Source organism: Zerene cesonia, chromosome 1, assembly GCF_012273895.1.
Source record: "Zerene cesonia ecotype Mississippi chromosome 1, Zerene_cesonia_1.1, whole genome shotgun sequence".
In the NCBI taxonomy this organism is placed as follows: Eukaryota; Metazoa; Arthropoda; class Insecta; order Lepidoptera; family Pieridae; genus Zerene; species Zerene cesonia.
The window spans coordinates 2866678-2882968 of record NC_052102.1 but is presented as its reverse complement, the minus strand read 5'-3'; the positions used below and the strand labels follow the sequence as shown (position 1 = coordinate 2882968).

The 16291-nt window shown below is 34.4% G+C and overlaps 2 protein-coding genes across 3 annotated transcripts in view; one reads left to right on the top strand and one right to left on the bottom strand.

Moving 5' to 3' along the window:
• Nucleotides 1-1626: 1626 nt before the first annotated feature.
• Nucleotides 1627-4930, bottom strand: LOC119830979 (elongation factor Ts, mitochondrial). Of its 2 annotated transcripts, none has more exons than XM_038354174.1 (4): nucleotides 4773-4930; nucleotides 3497-3646; nucleotides 2625-2876; nucleotides 1627-2214 (listed from the first exon to the last, which is right to left on the bottom strand). In XM_038354174.1, exons 2-4 carry the CDS (start codon nucleotides 3644-3646, stop codon nucleotides 1693-1695), a joined length of 924 nt encoding a protein of 307 aa, XP_038210102.1. In that variant the 5' UTR covers nucleotides 4773-4930; the 3' UTR covers nucleotides 1627-1692. The 2 variants fall into 2 exon arrangements, with proteins under 2 accessions (XP_038210102.1, XP_038210111.1); XM_038354183.1 differs by lacking the exon at nucleotides 4773-4930 and adding an exon at nucleotides 4083-4242.
• A 467-nt stretch (nucleotides 4931-5397) lies between these two features.
• LOC119840758 (dynein heavy chain 7, axonemal) overlaps nucleotides 5398-16291 on the top strand; it is a 53336-nt gene continuing 42442 nt past the window's right edge. Inside the window, exons 1-27 of the mRNA XM_038367494.1 lie at nucleotides 5398-5545; nucleotides 5646-5850; nucleotides 6256-6391; nucleotides 6535-6701; nucleotides 7220-7373; nucleotides 7681-7830; nucleotides 8007-8198; nucleotides 8274-8402; nucleotides 8502-8749; nucleotides 9178-9399; nucleotides 9554-9635; nucleotides 9793-9917; nucleotides 10149-10326; nucleotides 10413-10534; nucleotides 10746-11030; nucleotides 11107-11229; nucleotides 11308-11461; nucleotides 11629-11855; nucleotides 12473-12617; nucleotides 12839-12967; nucleotides 13554-13716; nucleotides 13793-13912; nucleotides 14067-14219; nucleotides 14452-14588; nucleotides 14838-15068; nucleotides 15471-15636; nucleotides 15929-16074. Coding sequence (XP_038223422.1) covers nucleotides 5413-5545; nucleotides 5646-5850; nucleotides 6256-6391; nucleotides 6535-6701; nucleotides 7220-7373; nucleotides 7681-7830; nucleotides 8007-8198; nucleotides 8274-8402; nucleotides 8502-8749; nucleotides 9178-9399; nucleotides 9554-9635; nucleotides 9793-9917; nucleotides 10149-10326; nucleotides 10413-10534; nucleotides 10746-11030; nucleotides 11107-11229; nucleotides 11308-11461; nucleotides 11629-11855; nucleotides 12473-12617; nucleotides 12839-12967; nucleotides 13554-13716; nucleotides 13793-13912; nucleotides 14067-14219; nucleotides 14452-14588; nucleotides 14838-15068; nucleotides 15471-15636; nucleotides 15929-16074 — 4422 coding nt within the window. The 5' untranslated portion in view covers nucleotides 5398-5412. The remainder of the gene's footprint in view (nucleotides 5546-5645; nucleotides 5851-6255; nucleotides 6392-6534; nucleotides 6702-7219; nucleotides 7374-7680; nucleotides 7831-8006; nucleotides 8199-8273; nucleotides 8403-8501; nucleotides 8750-9177; nucleotides 9400-9553; nucleotides 9636-9792; nucleotides 9918-10148; nucleotides 10327-10412; nucleotides 10535-10745; nucleotides 11031-11106; nucleotides 11230-11307; nucleotides 11462-11628; nucleotides 11856-12472; nucleotides 12618-12838; nucleotides 12968-13553; nucleotides 13717-13792; nucleotides 13913-14066; nucleotides 14220-14451; nucleotides 14589-14837; nucleotides 15069-15470; nucleotides 15637-15928; nucleotides 16075-16291) is intronic.

Sequence of the window (16291 nt, the reverse complement as noted above, 5' to 3'; positions counted from 1 at the left end):
GGATAGAGGGAGGCTCCATAAGTGAATTATCTAATATTGAAATAATTTTTCAAATTAGACCAGCAGTTACTGATATTAGCGCGTTAAAACCAACGAACAAAGTGGACAATCTTGTAAAATCAACAAATCAACATTTAAAGCTTTACCTTTTTTTCCGAATACAGGTTCCATATTTGTGACATTAATTTCATCCTACTAATCCTACTAATATTATAAATGCGAAAGTTTGTTAGGATGTGTGTGTGTTTGTTGCTCTTTCACGCAAAAACTACTGAACCGGTTGCAAAGAAATTTGGTTCCTAGATAGCTGGACAACTGGAATATCATATAGGCAACTTTTTATCCCGATATTCCTACGGGATACGGACTTACGCGGGTGAAACCGCGGGGCGCAGCTAGTATTATTTAATTCTTTAAAGCTGCGTTTTCAACTTTAACTGCGACCATAGGCCACAAAGGCTGTCAATGAGTCACAAGAGAATAGATATGGGATTTCTCAACTTTGACAAATAAGAGTTTGTCGAAGTTCTGCGCATTTTGAATAAGATGACGAATTGTAAAATTAGTTGTTTTAAATACTATTCAGTATTATGCTATCACACCGGCCAGCTATTAATTATTACCTTACTCTCAATCAGACGTGGATCTCTACTTACAAATCTGGAAGTTAAAACAGTTTTGTTCACTTGCTCATACTTTGTTAAAAAAATTTGCCTGGTTCAACTGTTGATACACATCGCTGTCCTAGAGGTCAATATATAAACGGATTTAGGAGCCTATTCTCCAGAGCGAATCAATTAAAGTTATAATTTAATTTTCTTCCGCCCTACCAACTACAACCAATACTGCCCTACCTCAAATTTGACTCAAGTTACAAAAAGGAAGCAATTTTTATATGGAGTATGGATACTAATTAAATACTAACAGCTGTCACTAGAATTAATAAAATACAAATCAGCTTTTAATTTTCTCCTATATCATATATGCACGGTCTAAGAAGTATTTACTTCAAATTTAGAAAACACAAAAGAAAAACAATAAAACATATGACAAAGTCATTATCAACGTTTAGTAGTTTTGGTCAAATTTAATAATGTACACAGACGACAATTCAGATAGGGAATGCGAATTTGATGAATTAAGTCCCGAAGACAGTCCCAATGTTACAAAGAAATCGTTGTCCACGGTTGGATTTAGAAATAATACAGAAAATCAATGCGCGCGACCTATGGCATTGCGTGCTACTCAATCGTTTACAGGAGCGGTCGAAGAGTTGAGGTTTTGTAGCAATTTCCAAAGAATGAGTATTGGTAATAAAAATTTAACATCGTCACCCAAGACAGCACCAGTTTGCCCATGTGGTTGTCTTCTAAAACCCGCAGTTACTGGGCCCTTTAGAACTAGAGAAAAATCTACTCTAGCTCTCCACGTCGTTGCGCCCGAAGTTTTAAACCATCATGGATATAACTTTGAACCTAATGAAATAGCTATGTTTTGGAAGAAAGATTGCAGAATGTTTTTATGGAAAGGAAAATCGAAAATCAAGACTATTAATTCTGATTAATAATGCTAATAAGGATTAAGATTATTTTCAAAAACACATCAATATTTTGAAGTAATTTATTTAGTTAAATGCAAATAAATATCTATGTATTTAAACAACAATGTGTAATTATTTATTAATTTCTACCACTACTGTAATGTTTGAACAGTATCCAAGGGTTGTTTTTCTACACCAGGCATAGCCACCTCTTCTGATTCACCACAAGAAAATCGAACATAATCAATAATTTCAACTTTGTTCTGCTCCATAATTTCTAGAACCGTGTAGGAAGGATCTAATAAATATTCCTGATAAATCAAACACGTTTCGTCGTCTGAATTTTTAGCTTGGGTGTCTTTATCTTTGTTACCGATCTTCAAGGGCGCACAACCCACAATATGTTGGCACAATTGTCGTCCGATATCGTCTACATCATTTGGTTGCTTGTACGCTAAGAGCGCGCCATATTTCCCAGCTGAATAGTCTCCAGATACAGCTGGAGCTGGGTGAGTATAAGCAGATATTTTTACGTCATCACTGTTTGCTTTCCAACACTCCGCACGCCTGAGCACGGCATTCTCGCCCACTGAACCGATAAAGAGAGCCATAATTTCTGATAGTTTTTTACCATCTATACTTAGATTCCCCAATTGTTCACTGTCCAACTCCATCTATAAATGACAGTACATTATTAATTCCCGCCCATATCATAATTCTGATTGATATAATCATTTCAGTTAACGTCTTCGCATTTTCGATTATCACTAATATTATTATTATTGCAGTTGAACTGTTATTAATTAACAATATTATGCAGATTTCAGTATAGAAGTCGAACAAGCTTTGGCATGGCCATTCGGCCAGCTCACACCGTACCACACCCCCACAGAAGATTGACGCGAAATAGGAGCATGCTACTGTGTTTCGTTTGATGAGTGGAGCCAGAGGCCCATATATTCTCCTTAATCTTCTCAGTCATTCCTCATCCTTCACAATCCTTTACCCCTTTAAAGCGGGCACCGCTATTGCAGAGGCCCTACCCCAGGAAATAGAAGTAAAACATTATCCTATTTTTACTTACTTTTGTAATTGGTCCTTTAGCTTGCATGTGTGTGTGGGCAAATTTGTAGCAAGCAAGAGTAGCATCTTCCATCATTTTGTGGAACTTTTCATTCTTAGCCACAAAGTCAGTTTCACAGTTCAGTTCTACAAGAGCTCCATGGTTCTTATCAAATTTAACAGCAACAAGCCCTTGAAGTGCTTTTCTTCCAGCTAGTTTTGTTGCTTTCGCCCAACCCATGGCTTGTGCTTGGTCATTCAGCCACGCTTCAGCCTGAAAGTTAATAATTTTCATTATGTATGATATTTACCATTGTAAAATATGAGTGAAACTATGAAAATGTTAATTGACTATTGTAATTGACGAACCCGTATCTTGTGTAGAAGTTATGAAAACTGTGTTCATAGCCGCACGAAAAACGCATGAGCGGCTAAAGCGACGTCACCTCCATGGGCACAGTTTTGATTTAAAGATGCAAGCATTAGTCTTGCAATCAATCATCAAAACAGACAACAACAAAAGTGTACAGATAAAGTGTGTATTACATGGACTAGGCTTAAGAAAAAAAAAACAACATTCAAATTTCCATACAGTTTAAAAGACATAGAGCTGTTTAACTACTGTTTAGTTTGGTTATTGCTTTAATAATAGTGAGTAATTAACACACTTGTAAGACATTGGTATTTCTTTTATAATGAACTAGCCTGTGTGTGGTTCTATCCAAGTCATACATGATGTTATATAGCCTATAATCAAATCTTCCTGTGTACTAGTTGTTCCTGAGATTAGTACATTTAAAAAAACAAATAAACTCTTTAGGTTTATATTATGAAGCATAGAATCACGGATGAAATAAAATGATTCAGCAAATAAAAAAAAAATACACTTATTACCTTATCAGTATCATTGTTGTGCATTTCCAAGGCTTTCTTGCAGTTAGCAATAGTGTATCCTGTTTTCTTTCTTAATTTAGCCAACAATGAAGATTCTGCAGCGCGGCAACCAAAGCTTGTGTGGAAACTCCTCACCAATTGAAAGATCATCTGTAATAATAAATAAAATTTCATCACATATTTTTGAAGGAATTATTAATATGGCCACCCATTATTAATATTTGTATGTAAATGACTGTTAAGGTCGAATAGTTGTAAGTTATTAGATTTAATTAATAGGATACATTTTGATGATTGAAATTAAGCTTTTGTTAATGATATATATAAATTAATCGTCAAATACGCCGCTAAGTGTGAAACACAAGAATGGAGCAAACCATATGTTCAAATCCACTCATCTACATCCACTCATGGTAATGCCAAGGACTGAGAAGTGATAAATTTTTTTACAATTAAACATAGAATTGTAGAACCTACATATAAGCCCAATTTTTTTTTTATAATGGGAACTATATTTATTTATATAAATAGGAACTACATTTTTTTATTATATTGTACAACATATTGTGTCATAAAGTATGCTTACGCATAAGATCACTTTTATAGTTCACATATACTGAGTATAGTTCACATCATATATTATAGATTTCTAAATTCACAACACAACAACAACATCACAACAGCAGTTTTTAGAAATTTAATTGTTCACAGTATTAATACAGCTAGATGATCCAAGCCTCACTAAAGTTACTAAGTTTACATGGCCTGGTATATGACATCATCACTCTAGTCAGTTCAAGGCTATCAAACCATAACACTGGTATGCTATATACATATAATTATTAGTACAGTCCATAAGCTGGATGTGGCTAGTAGGCTCACCAAAACTATTAATGTTACCTTAGAATATAGTTTAACTGTTTGTTTCATGACATAAATGTAAACCTATAAATAAAAATAAAGATAATTAAGATTTTTCGTATCTAGTCATTCATTGATTAGAACATAGGTTGTTTTATTCTTGTCTCTCCTATAGTCTTCATAACTGACATTACGAAGCTGGCCGTGTGCAATTTGTATTCTATATTCGAATTGAAAAGGAAAAGATACGTTGTCATGGAGAAATCAACAACTTTGATTAGTAATCTAGCGATCAGTAGATCATAGGAGAGTTGATTTAAATAATATATTTATGTTTTATATCCTAATAATATGATGTAAAGTAAGTGTTATTTAAGAAATTTGAAGACAACAACACGAGAGTATATAATTTTACCTTTTTGAAGAGAATAACAAAGTAAGTCGAGTGGTGGGAGGCGTTAAAATTTTGTTTTAATATATTTTTTATACAATATTATTGAAAACTAGTAGCACGAAATTCAATAAAATTACACAAGATCTTGGTTAGAAAATTGAAAACTTGATCATTTTATAACTTCAATTCTTGTCAAAGCTGTCATTGGGTGACAGCTTAAGTTTCGTCAAAAAACTAGTGAGAATTTAGTATAGAATAATTGAAGTTATTACAAAAATAATAAAACAAATAAATATAATGTAGTCATAAATAAATGGCCATAATAATTTTGTACTTATCTGATTATACATTTTTTTTTTGTAAACTTGCTATTTTTGACGAAACATTGTATGTTAAGTGGCGGGAATTTTAATAAAAAAAATTTAAAGTTATTCTTCTGTACTGTCTCTTTCTTTAATAAAACCTGGAAACTATTTAAGAATCATAAAATGTTATTAAATAATGCAAAGCAAAATGTTGTTTTTGATAGCCGTAAACTATCACTTATATCTCAGGTGTATAATCAGGTGAAATCATGCAAAATAACAAGCCGACTCGGAAGAAAAGTCAACCTGGCCCGTCTTCATCCGATGTAAAACTGCCTAAAATACCAAGAATTAAAATGCCCGATGACTTTAAAATACGAACGCAACCGCTTTTTTCGCTTCCCGAAGAAGTTTTGAAATTACCCCCGGCTAGATCGAAAGCTGCAAAAATTCAAGCATCAAAAGCAGGACCCAGAAAAAGATCTAGCGGTAGGTGCACTGAAAATCTTGTGCTGCTATATTGCAATTAGAATATAATTAGTTTTTATAATTATGTAGCTCTGATCTGATTTAGAATCATTATTTTCAGTAATGCAGAGCTTTACAGCCATGAGGAAAGCTCGAGAAGAGTTCAGAGCGAAATTAATGAACTTAATCTGCCAATCAGCGCCAGGAGAAGATGGTGATTCTATCCCCTCTGCTGAGGAGAAGAACATGCTGCGTTACTATTATTATTTGAGATATGGGATTGATACCATACACGTTGCACCGCTTGATAATAAAATCATTCTACGGTAAGATATATTAGGAATACCAGAACTTCTTCATTTTATGTAAGGCAATAAGTTGGCCCTTATGGTATAACTGTTCTGAAGCCATGGTTCATAATTCCCTAAAAACAATATTAATATTGAAGTATCGTAAAATCTATTTAAAACCGACTTCAAAAAAAGGAAGAGGTTTTCAATTTGACTACATTTTTGTGTTTGTTCAGAAGTTTTGATTGGGTGAAGCGATTTTGACGATTCTTTTTTTTTTGTATTTAAATTGTGTCTAATTGATAATTCTGGCTGGTTTAGAGTTGTTTAGGTAGAAGTATTTTTTAAAAACATCTTGGCATCTTTCTTAAAAATAAGTAAGTTACAAGATACATTAACAATAATAATAGAAGAACACAAAACACACAATCATTTTTTCAGGGTTCACAATTTAATTCCCGCTAAACTTAAAAGATGGAAGGAAACTCTTTTTACTTGTACAGATGAAATGAGGGAGGACTTTATGATGAGCATGAAGAAAGCTATCGTGGATTCTGTTCTTAAGGATCCCAATACGGTTATATCACTTTTTATTTAATTTAGTTAACAAAATCTATATTGCGAGGGAAAAATGCAACAGATTAATAAATGTATTGTATAAAATTGCACTCAAAACATCATTTTATTAGTTTCAACAAATAAGTTTGGGTTAAATTCCAGGAAGAATCTTTAGAAGAAGAAGACACTCCACTAAAGCAAGAGTTAGCAAAAAAAGATGACGCGTGGAGGAACCGTTATGTTGTCGCCAAGAAGTACGTGAACAAAAACCTGCACAGTGTGAACCCTTGTATTGCACAGGTCTTGCAAATATGGTGGAAGCAGTTCAAGTTAGTATTAATTAGCGCTGTATGCTATCATATGCATATGCTATGCTGTCGGCTTAGCTCCACCCGGGTTGATCCGGGATAAATTCAAAATAAAATATTAACTATGATACTCATAGATTCAATTGGCATTCCGTTTTATTTAAATTTTTTAAAAACGGTGCTGTAGATGCTACAACGTCATATATTTATAAATTCTGAAACTTTATCTCATAATATTACATATAATAAGCATCTTGGTAGATCTTGTTTTGCAAGAAAAGTTGACGCAGATAGTAATTTTAGTTTAATTATATACAATACATTTATATCACTTCGAATTGGGCGATTTATTACGAGACAATCTGGAATAATGACAATTGTCGAAATCCATTTTAAAGTTAAGATTAAATACGGGAAACAATTTTAAATTTATTGCTATATATGTACCATAGGTATAATATGTAGAGAATCAAATTAATATTTAAAATAAGAAAGTCGTATAATCGTATAGTGATATCGTACACAATTCCTCACACCAGCGATCTACGTCTTATAAGTATGAAGGACATAATGACGACGAACGAGGCGTACGAGTTGCAGGACTTCTGCTTCGTGTGCAAGCGGCACATCGACGCGGCCGGCAACGTGCTCACCTTGCAGTGGATACCCACCATACAAGCGGTGTTTCTCCAGGTCCATAGGATAATGATAATAATAAAATAAATTTGTTTCTTATCAAATTATAAGATTTTTCATAATTATAGACATTTACAGTAATTGTGATATGTTCAAAATATATTATTAGGTTTTAGGTTCCTATAAATCCTTTTTTGCTTGTCGCCTTGTACCTTTGATAATAAAAAATCATTTTCATCAATTTTGTTTCTAAAATCAATATACTCCCAAATTCAAAGTTTTCTTACTTTTTTTTCGTATAATATTCACAGTTCGCAAAACTTTCATAATTGATGAATTTTTTTACTCTTATGTTAATTTTTAGGGAAGCAAAAAGAGACAAATCCCTGAACCCAAACAAGTGTCGAAGATGAAACATTTCTACAATTGCCTTGCATGTATTATGACTTACAATTTACAAACGCTCTGTCTCAAGTCTATGAAAGAGTTTACCGATTATGTTATGGATGTCGGGGTAATAATTTCTTATAAATATAAAATAAAAATGTAATAAACATGAATGTCTGAAAACTCGTATAATTTTTTTTAGATTTGAGAAAATTTCTTGAACTTTTTATACGACCTTTCAGAATTTTCCAGATAATGTTTTCGGAAAAGAATTCTTTGTCATTCCATTTGATTTATTTTCAGGGCATGAATCAGGGATTCGTTGTTAATTTAGCATTTCAGGATGATGCCATACAATTTGAGCCTTCCTTTAAGCAATTTAGAGATCAGCTTTGTCTTTTGTACGATTTCATAATAGACGCTTGTAGGCAGTCCCCTCGCTTGGAAACTCTCTTGTATCAGGATTACGTGATTACAAGTAGGGTTACATTACGGGTAAGTAGACAATTCAAATATAATGTGCTAGATTTTTTATTATGGCAAATTTTATCTTTGGTTTACATTTTGCAGCCAGTCATTGATAATGATTTAGTTGAAGATTACAAAAAGAAGATAGCAGATTTAATTAATGAGCAGAGAATAGGTCCTGAACTGCGTGTTCAGGATTTTGATGATTACGTTTGCTTACTAAACGGGGAGGTAAGCTCAAATGTTTAGTATACGGGTACAATAATATGAAAGTGGTATTTTCTCTTTTTGCTTTTATGATATGATATGTACGTAACTGTGTAATTCCAGTCAGCAGCAAAAGTAGAAAACTTCATAAAATCAATACCTGAGAAAACTTTTGAAGAATATTGCGAAGAGGCGGTGAAATTTGTTAATTTGGCGCGCGAAATACCATCAAAGTTAGAGGGCACGATCACCATTGGAATGTTTCGTATGCAGCGTGGGGACCTGATCACATCGCTGAAGGGAGCTGCTACCAGGCTAGCTAACACTCTGTTGAGAAGAATGACGGAGGATTACCAGAACATGATACGATCGTTAGCATCATTACAAATTTTGACATATAATAATTATATACTACCTGCGCTCCGCGGTTTCACCCGCGTAAGTCCGTATCCCGTAGGAAGATCGGGATAAAAAGTTGCCTATATGTTATTCCAGTTATCCAGCTATTTACGTACCAAATTTAATTTATTGCAATCGGTTAAAAGCAACAAACACACACACATCCTTACAAACTTTCGCATTTATAATATTAAGTAGGATAGGATATAGTAGGATTATACTCGTATATTTGCAACCTTCAAGTTATAAATATCAGTTTACAATACAGGGGCCGAAACAAAAATGTTTTCTTTACTCTAAATAGCTTTGTTTGTATTAAATCATACCTACACATCCACAAAAGAATCTACCTTTGCCGAATCTGAGAACCAATTAGCTTAGAATAAGCTTTAAACCTCAGGATATACGACGAGTACTCCACCATAGCTACAACGCTGCTAACCCCGCCGCCGGACACGGCCGCGCTGATGGAGCTCATTGCGTACTGCAAGAAGGTGGAGGACACATTGCTGGACGACATGGAGGACAAGTTGCGGAATGTGCTGCGGTACATCATCTTCCTGGGCGACTACACCACCTTCACCCCGCTCGAGATGAAAGCGAATAATCAGACTTTCCATTGGTGGGTGTTGGATGTAGGAACTAGTTTTCATTATCACTTCTCGTAATTACGTTCATACCCGTCCTTTTTTTCAGTGTTTCTTGTATAATAATAAACTTTTGTTGCGGTAGGTTTTTCTCTTTTGAATATTATATTTATGATTTATGATTGTAAGGTATGGAAGAATGCCAGGGGTAGCCGAGGAGTGTAAAGTAATATGTGACCAAAAGAAAATAGAATATCAGGAGCTATTAAAAGTAAGTTTAATTATCTCATAGTGGACGTATATTTATGTTGCCTTTATCAAACTGTAAATCAGAATTATAATTAAAAGCACAGTTTTACAGAAATAAAACAGCGTAGTTCAGTCATATTTCATATTTCTAATACACCTGTTTCAATTTGATTTACCAGGTTCGCATCGCTAAGTTTATCGAAGATCTCGATATATTCGAGGAGCAATGCAACGAGCTGCAATATTGGGGCGATATCAACGAATTGCCCAAATATGTTACCCGAGCGCGTCGTCTTGATGAAAAGTTAGAATTTTATGTATACCACAATTTTAAGCGAATTGCATGTTTTTTCGGAGACTTCTGCAGAAATACACGTTGAATTTTTTAGTCACATTTTTATATATTTTGTTTCGCTATCGAATATCAATATTATTATAAGATGATTTATGTGAAATTTCATTATACTTGTAAATAAATGCAGTATAAAAAATTTGCACTTGTATTATAAGTTATAAGCAATTATTTCATCGTTAGATTAGCTAATGCGCTGGTAAAGATAGATCAGTTTAACGAAGAAGAGACCTCATTTGGCTGGGAAGTGTCGCAGTATCCCAAGAGGAAAGCTGTGTACGACAAACTTGTGCCGTTCAAGAAACTGTTCGACGCTGGCTATGATTTCCTTGAGAAGTATAATAGTTGGATGAAGTCCAGGGTAATTTCAATATTTCAAATATAATCAATACCTACTATAACGCATATACGTATTATTTCACTTTTAAAAACTTACAACTTTTTTAGGTGGGTAGCTATGACCCGGAAGATATTGAAGGCGATGTTGGTTATTATTATAAAATTGTATACAAATTGGAAAAGTCTTTTCAAGAAAGTCCAGCTACGTATCAACTTGCACAATCAGTACGGTGAGAAATTAAACACTGATTGGCCTTAAATGTATTCAAAGATTCAGCTAAGTTAATTTCTAGAAAGTTTTATCGATCAGATACGTTTTTACTATGTTGCAAATTATTATTATTTTTTTTATTTCTTAGAAAATTATGCATTAGAAAAAGTGGAAAACTAAAAATTCTCTGTGGTTTTGTGTTTATTCGTGTATGTAAATTTAAACTTCAGGCAGAAAATGGAAGATTTCAAAGTTCACATGCCTATAATAAATACTCTCGGTAATCCGGGCATGAAGCCTCGCCACTGGGAGAAAGTATCCGAGATCGTTGGTTTCCCCATCGTTGTTGACGAAGAGCTGTCACTCGAGAAAGTAATTGATTTCAATCTTGTGGACTACATTGAGAAGTTCGAAAGCATTTCTGAAGCTGCAACCAAAGAGAATAACCTGGAGAAAGCACTGGATAAGATGATGAAGGAATGGGCGGATCTTAAATTCGACATTTTGCCCTATAAGTCAGTTGTTACGGAACTAATTTTAATGTTTAATTCGTATATGTTGTTATTGTGATAAAGACGTTTTATGTTTTAGGGACACTGGCACTTATATTCTGTCGAGTGTGGACGAAATACAGCTTTTGCTGGACGATCACATTGTCAAAACACAGACGATGAAGAATTCGCCGTATATTAAGCCATTTGAAGAAACCATTATGTGAGTCAACTTTCTTAACTATATAATTTTACCCCATAAATATTTCATATCCGCTAAAATATTTGAATTTTTTATTAGTGACTGGGAAGGCAAGTTAGTGTTGCTTCAGGAGATTTTGGACGAATGGCTAAAGGTTCAGGCCACATGGATGTACTTGGAGCCTATATTCTCCTCACCTGATATTCAGCAGCAAATTCCCGAGGAGGGAAGAAGGTTCAGCGCTGTTGATAAGGTGATCATAACAAAACGTTTATATGAATGTTCAAGGATAAAAGGAAAATTATGACCAACAATAAATAACAAATAAACATTAGTGTAACAATTATATTATAACGATAATACTATAGATAACATAAATAAGTAATTTTAAGGAATTAATTTTTTATGATATCAAAACAGATGTGGCGTGAAATTATGAAAGCAGCTTACACTGAACCGCGTGTACTGGACGTCATAACAATAGAAAAAATGTTGGACAGACTGAGGAAGTCCAACAACCTCCTGGAGATGGTCCAACGCGGTCTCAATGCGTACCTCGAGAAGAAGCGCTTATACTTTCCGAGATTCTTCTTCTTATCCAATGATGAGCTGCTGGAAATTCTGTCAGAAACGAAAGATCCTATGCGGTGGGTGTAGACGGAATATTTCTCGGTATTTCTAGGACGTGTCTAAACAATTAACACAATAGTCGGTACATTCTTACATTTAGTTTCGTTAACCTTTTTATGTTATATAATATCGTGTCAATTTCGAAGATTTATGAAATCACTTATTTCATTTCTCTTTAAGAGAACTTTTAAAGCTTTTAGAAGTTGACAAGTGTAGAGAGAGGTACGTTCCAACTTATTGCAATAAATTCGAGCTAAGCTTTTCAAACATAAAGTACGCTTTAAATGTCAGAGAAGCCTTTCAAGTCTAAAATTTACACAAAAGATTACTTTTTCTTTTCTTACACTATTGATGAAAGCACTTAGAACTGAAGTTAAAAGTTTATTTTTCTTTGAAATTGTATTTAAACCCTCGTCCACCTTTGATATTGCATTTTTGTAAAATAGTAAAATAATAAATGTATTAAAATTTTAGCAAAAATACTGTAACTCATTTTCATCATTATAAATGTTTAATACTAGTTAAAATACATAATTTAAGCATTTCTTTATACTTCTCTCTCTCATAAAACAAACATTTCTTAATTTTATTTTCCTATTAATTAAGAAAATTTTAAGTATCCATAATATTTTAGCGTACAACCTCATCTCAAGAAGTGTTTCGAAGGCATAGCAAAGTTGTCGTTCACGGAGGATATGGTGGTCACTCACATGCGCTCCTCCGAAGGAGAAATAGTGGAGCTCACCATCACTATCAATACTGCCGCGGCTAGGGGACAAGTTAGTTAACTTTCTTATTTTTTTAATGTGTTAAAATTAAATAGTGTATGCTATAATATGACATTTCGACGATATTTTTAAATATTTATATATTTTCCTTCAATAGTCCGGTGAAAATAGAGACATAAAAAAATTATTCACCTATATTTACATTTTCTGATATGTGAAACACATATAATTGCGATCCATTGTTCCAAAATAGTCTTTTTTATATGATGTAGGTGGAGAAATGGTTGTTGGAGCTAGAAGTTGCTATGAAATCGTCGGTGCATCACGTAGTTGCTTTATCCTACGATGATTACTTGAAGAGGCCGCGTGAGAATTGGGTGCTGATCTGGCCGGGACAAGCTGTAAGTCGATGAATCTACTCCCACCAGTCATTTATTTTTTCTATTAAATATTATGATAGAAGTTTTCAAAATTTGGTTGAAAATAGACAGATTTTTAGAAAAAAATAAATTTTAGGCAAGTAATATAATTGGCTATTACAGTACTTCATTTAAAAAAGGAAATAATAATAACACATATTAATTAATAAATAGATTTAAAAAAATCATAAAAACAAATGGTAATTGTGTCAAATCCACTAATGGCATATTCAAATTAGCTAATATGATATTATTCATGAATAAATGTTGGATAGTAAACATCATCATCATACGTCTATATTTATTCCCACTGCAGGGAAAAAGGTCTTAACCCTCCATGCTGGTCAAGTGGGGGCTAGCAGATGTCACATAATATTACCGACTTTAGATTCTTCGCCGTGCTGATGTAGATACCCTGCATATAAATTGAATAGTCAAATTATTTTTTGCACGCTCGTCTGGTCTCGAACCCCCTGTTCTTTGATTCTTCCTTCTTGTCTGAGGTTCTAACCAGTGATCTACCACTACTCTATGGTACAACCAATTAAAAGCAATTTTATCGCATCAGGTGCAATGCATAGCGATGACTTTCTGGACGTCAGAAGTAACGGAAGCCATCCACATCAGTATTCCGGCTATGAGGGCTTACTGGGACAAGTGTAACTACCAGATCTCCAAGATTGTAGACTTGGTCCGAGGTGAACTGAGTTTGCAGAACAGAATAACACTGGGTAAGTAATGGATAACATTTATTAGAGATGCATGTGTCAGTAGATCCTTCATAATATGTAATTTTTTATTATCCAGGCGCTTTAGTAGTATTGGACGTGCACGCCAGAGATGTGTTAATGGAGCTCATCGATTTCAACGTGCAAACCGATAATGACTTTAATTGGCTGTCTCAGATTAGATATTACTGGGAGGTGAGTCAATTTTGCTGAATCTTTTCGTTTTTTTTAATGTTACTTGATTTAACTTTTTACAAACATACATAATGTAATGATAAAAATACAAAAGTTTTCTCTTTATAAGATTAGTGTGGATATAAGTAATGAATTAAAAAAAAAATGGCAGGAACAAGAGGAAGACCTCAGTTGGCAGATAGCAACAAGAATGATAAATTCTCAGCTCATGTACGGGTACGAGTATCTCGGCAATACGGGAAGATTAGTTGTGACGCCGCTCACTGATCGCTGCTTTAGGACTCTGTTTGGAGCCTTGCATTTAAATCTGGGTGGGTTTATAGTTAGAGTTATTAAAATAAGTTATGCTGTTAGTTAATCTCAAAAGGAACCTTACATTCCTTTCTTTTGCTTTGCATTCTCTTTCTCTCTCTAGGTAAATAAAATTATAATGATAATGTCGAATTATAATAATTAGGAGATATTTTATAAAACTCGTTTATATGAACGTATTTTTGGGACTAACTTGTAAAATAATTATTGCTAAAATGTTTGTTTCTACAGGTGGAGCACCAGAAGGTCCAGCGGGAACTGGAAAAACAGAAACTACGAAAGATTTGGCTAAAGCAGTCGCGAAACAGTGCGTAGTGTTCAACTGCTCCGATGGTCTGGATTACATAGCGCTTGGGAAATTCTTCAAGGTACTGTTAACAAATGAACCAGTATGATTTGCTGGCATATTAAACTTCTCTACTGTAAATAAGTGTTATTGTAGTTTCCGATGCCCAAAACCAAATACATAGTATGGAGATTGACTTTCCTTCAACATTAATGGTTCTTCCTGAACCTATGCACAGTGTATAATGTTTTTGGTCAACTGGAGTCGGGTCAAGGGGCAAATTTATCACAGACAAAGCTTATTTCGACCTTACGTCACCTCGCCAATCCAGGGTCTAGCGTCGTGCGGCGCGTGGTCGTGCTTCGACGAGTTTAACCGCATCGACCTGGAGGTGCTGTCGGTGGTGGCGCAGCAGATCCTGTCCATCCAGCGCGGCATCAACTCAGGCGCCACCGAGCTGCTGTTCGAGGGCACGCTGCTGCACCTCGACAAGAGCTGCGCGGTCTTCATCACCATGAACCCGGGCTACGCGGGGCGGTCCGAGCTGCCCGATAATTTGAAGGTTTGTGCTTTGTTGCTTAGAAGAAATCGCTCACGAGCGATGAAGCCGTCCATTGTACATTTTTAGCAAAGTTTTGCGCCATGTAACAACCGCTCTGTTTTTATATAATTGTGAACGATGGGCTGTATTTATTAATCAGGAGGCGCTTTTGCCTGCTTCTGCTATAAAAAGGGATAGAACACTTTTTGCTCTGATTGATTTCATACATTTGTCTAATTTTAAGATTCCCTTAGTTTTGATGAAAATGGGAGGCTACATATTTTGCAGCCAGCCAGTCAATTATAACTTTTTCATGATATTATGTACATCAATTCTCATTGTCGGTGGAAAATTAAAAGAGAAGTTTTGACCTTATTTTTATTAGAAACAGGATATAAAAATAAACGGAGCCTTTTTTCATAGGCACTATTCCGTTCAGTAGCCATGATGGTGCCAGATTATGTGTTAATTTCGGAGATCGAACTCTACGCTTTTGGTTATTTGAACGCCAAACCATTGGCTGTGAAAATCGTCGCCACGTACCGGCTCTGCTCTGAGCAGTTGTCTTCGCAGAGTCATTACGATTATGGTAAATATACACAGGATATTATTTGTGTCTTTTATTTAAACGTTTAAAATTTTATCCCTTCAACTTTTTTAAGAAATAAGCATGCATTTCTTTGTCCATGACAAAAGTTATTTTCTGAAATATATACTTAATCATAGACGAGGCTTATTATGATGTATTATTAGTCCAACCAAATTACCACAGCAGACATTTAACTTTAAAAGCATTTAATTAAAATACATTTGATTAATTATTATTTGCGATCCGTGTTATCCCTTCTTTAATTTTACGTACTTAACCAAAACAAAAACAGGAATGCGCGCAGTAAAATCCGTGCTTAGAGCGGCCGGTGCTCTGAAGCTGAGATACCCAGATGAAGACGAGGATGTCATCCTGCTGCGATCAATAAAGGACGTCAATTTGCCCAAGTTCTTGGAACATGATGTGCCGCTATTTATGGTAAGCTTTATTTCAATTGCCAACGAATGGACTGAAAGAGGTTTTAGTTTTTTATTCTTTATTTTTCGTTCCTTTACTGAATTGTTTTTTTCTCACATGCATTTATTAATACATTTTCAGTTTTATATCATCCGCACTGAGAACTACCTAGTCTTGCCATAAATATTGTAATAAAGAAAAAAGAAAATTGTTAACTGCAAATAACATTTATTACTTT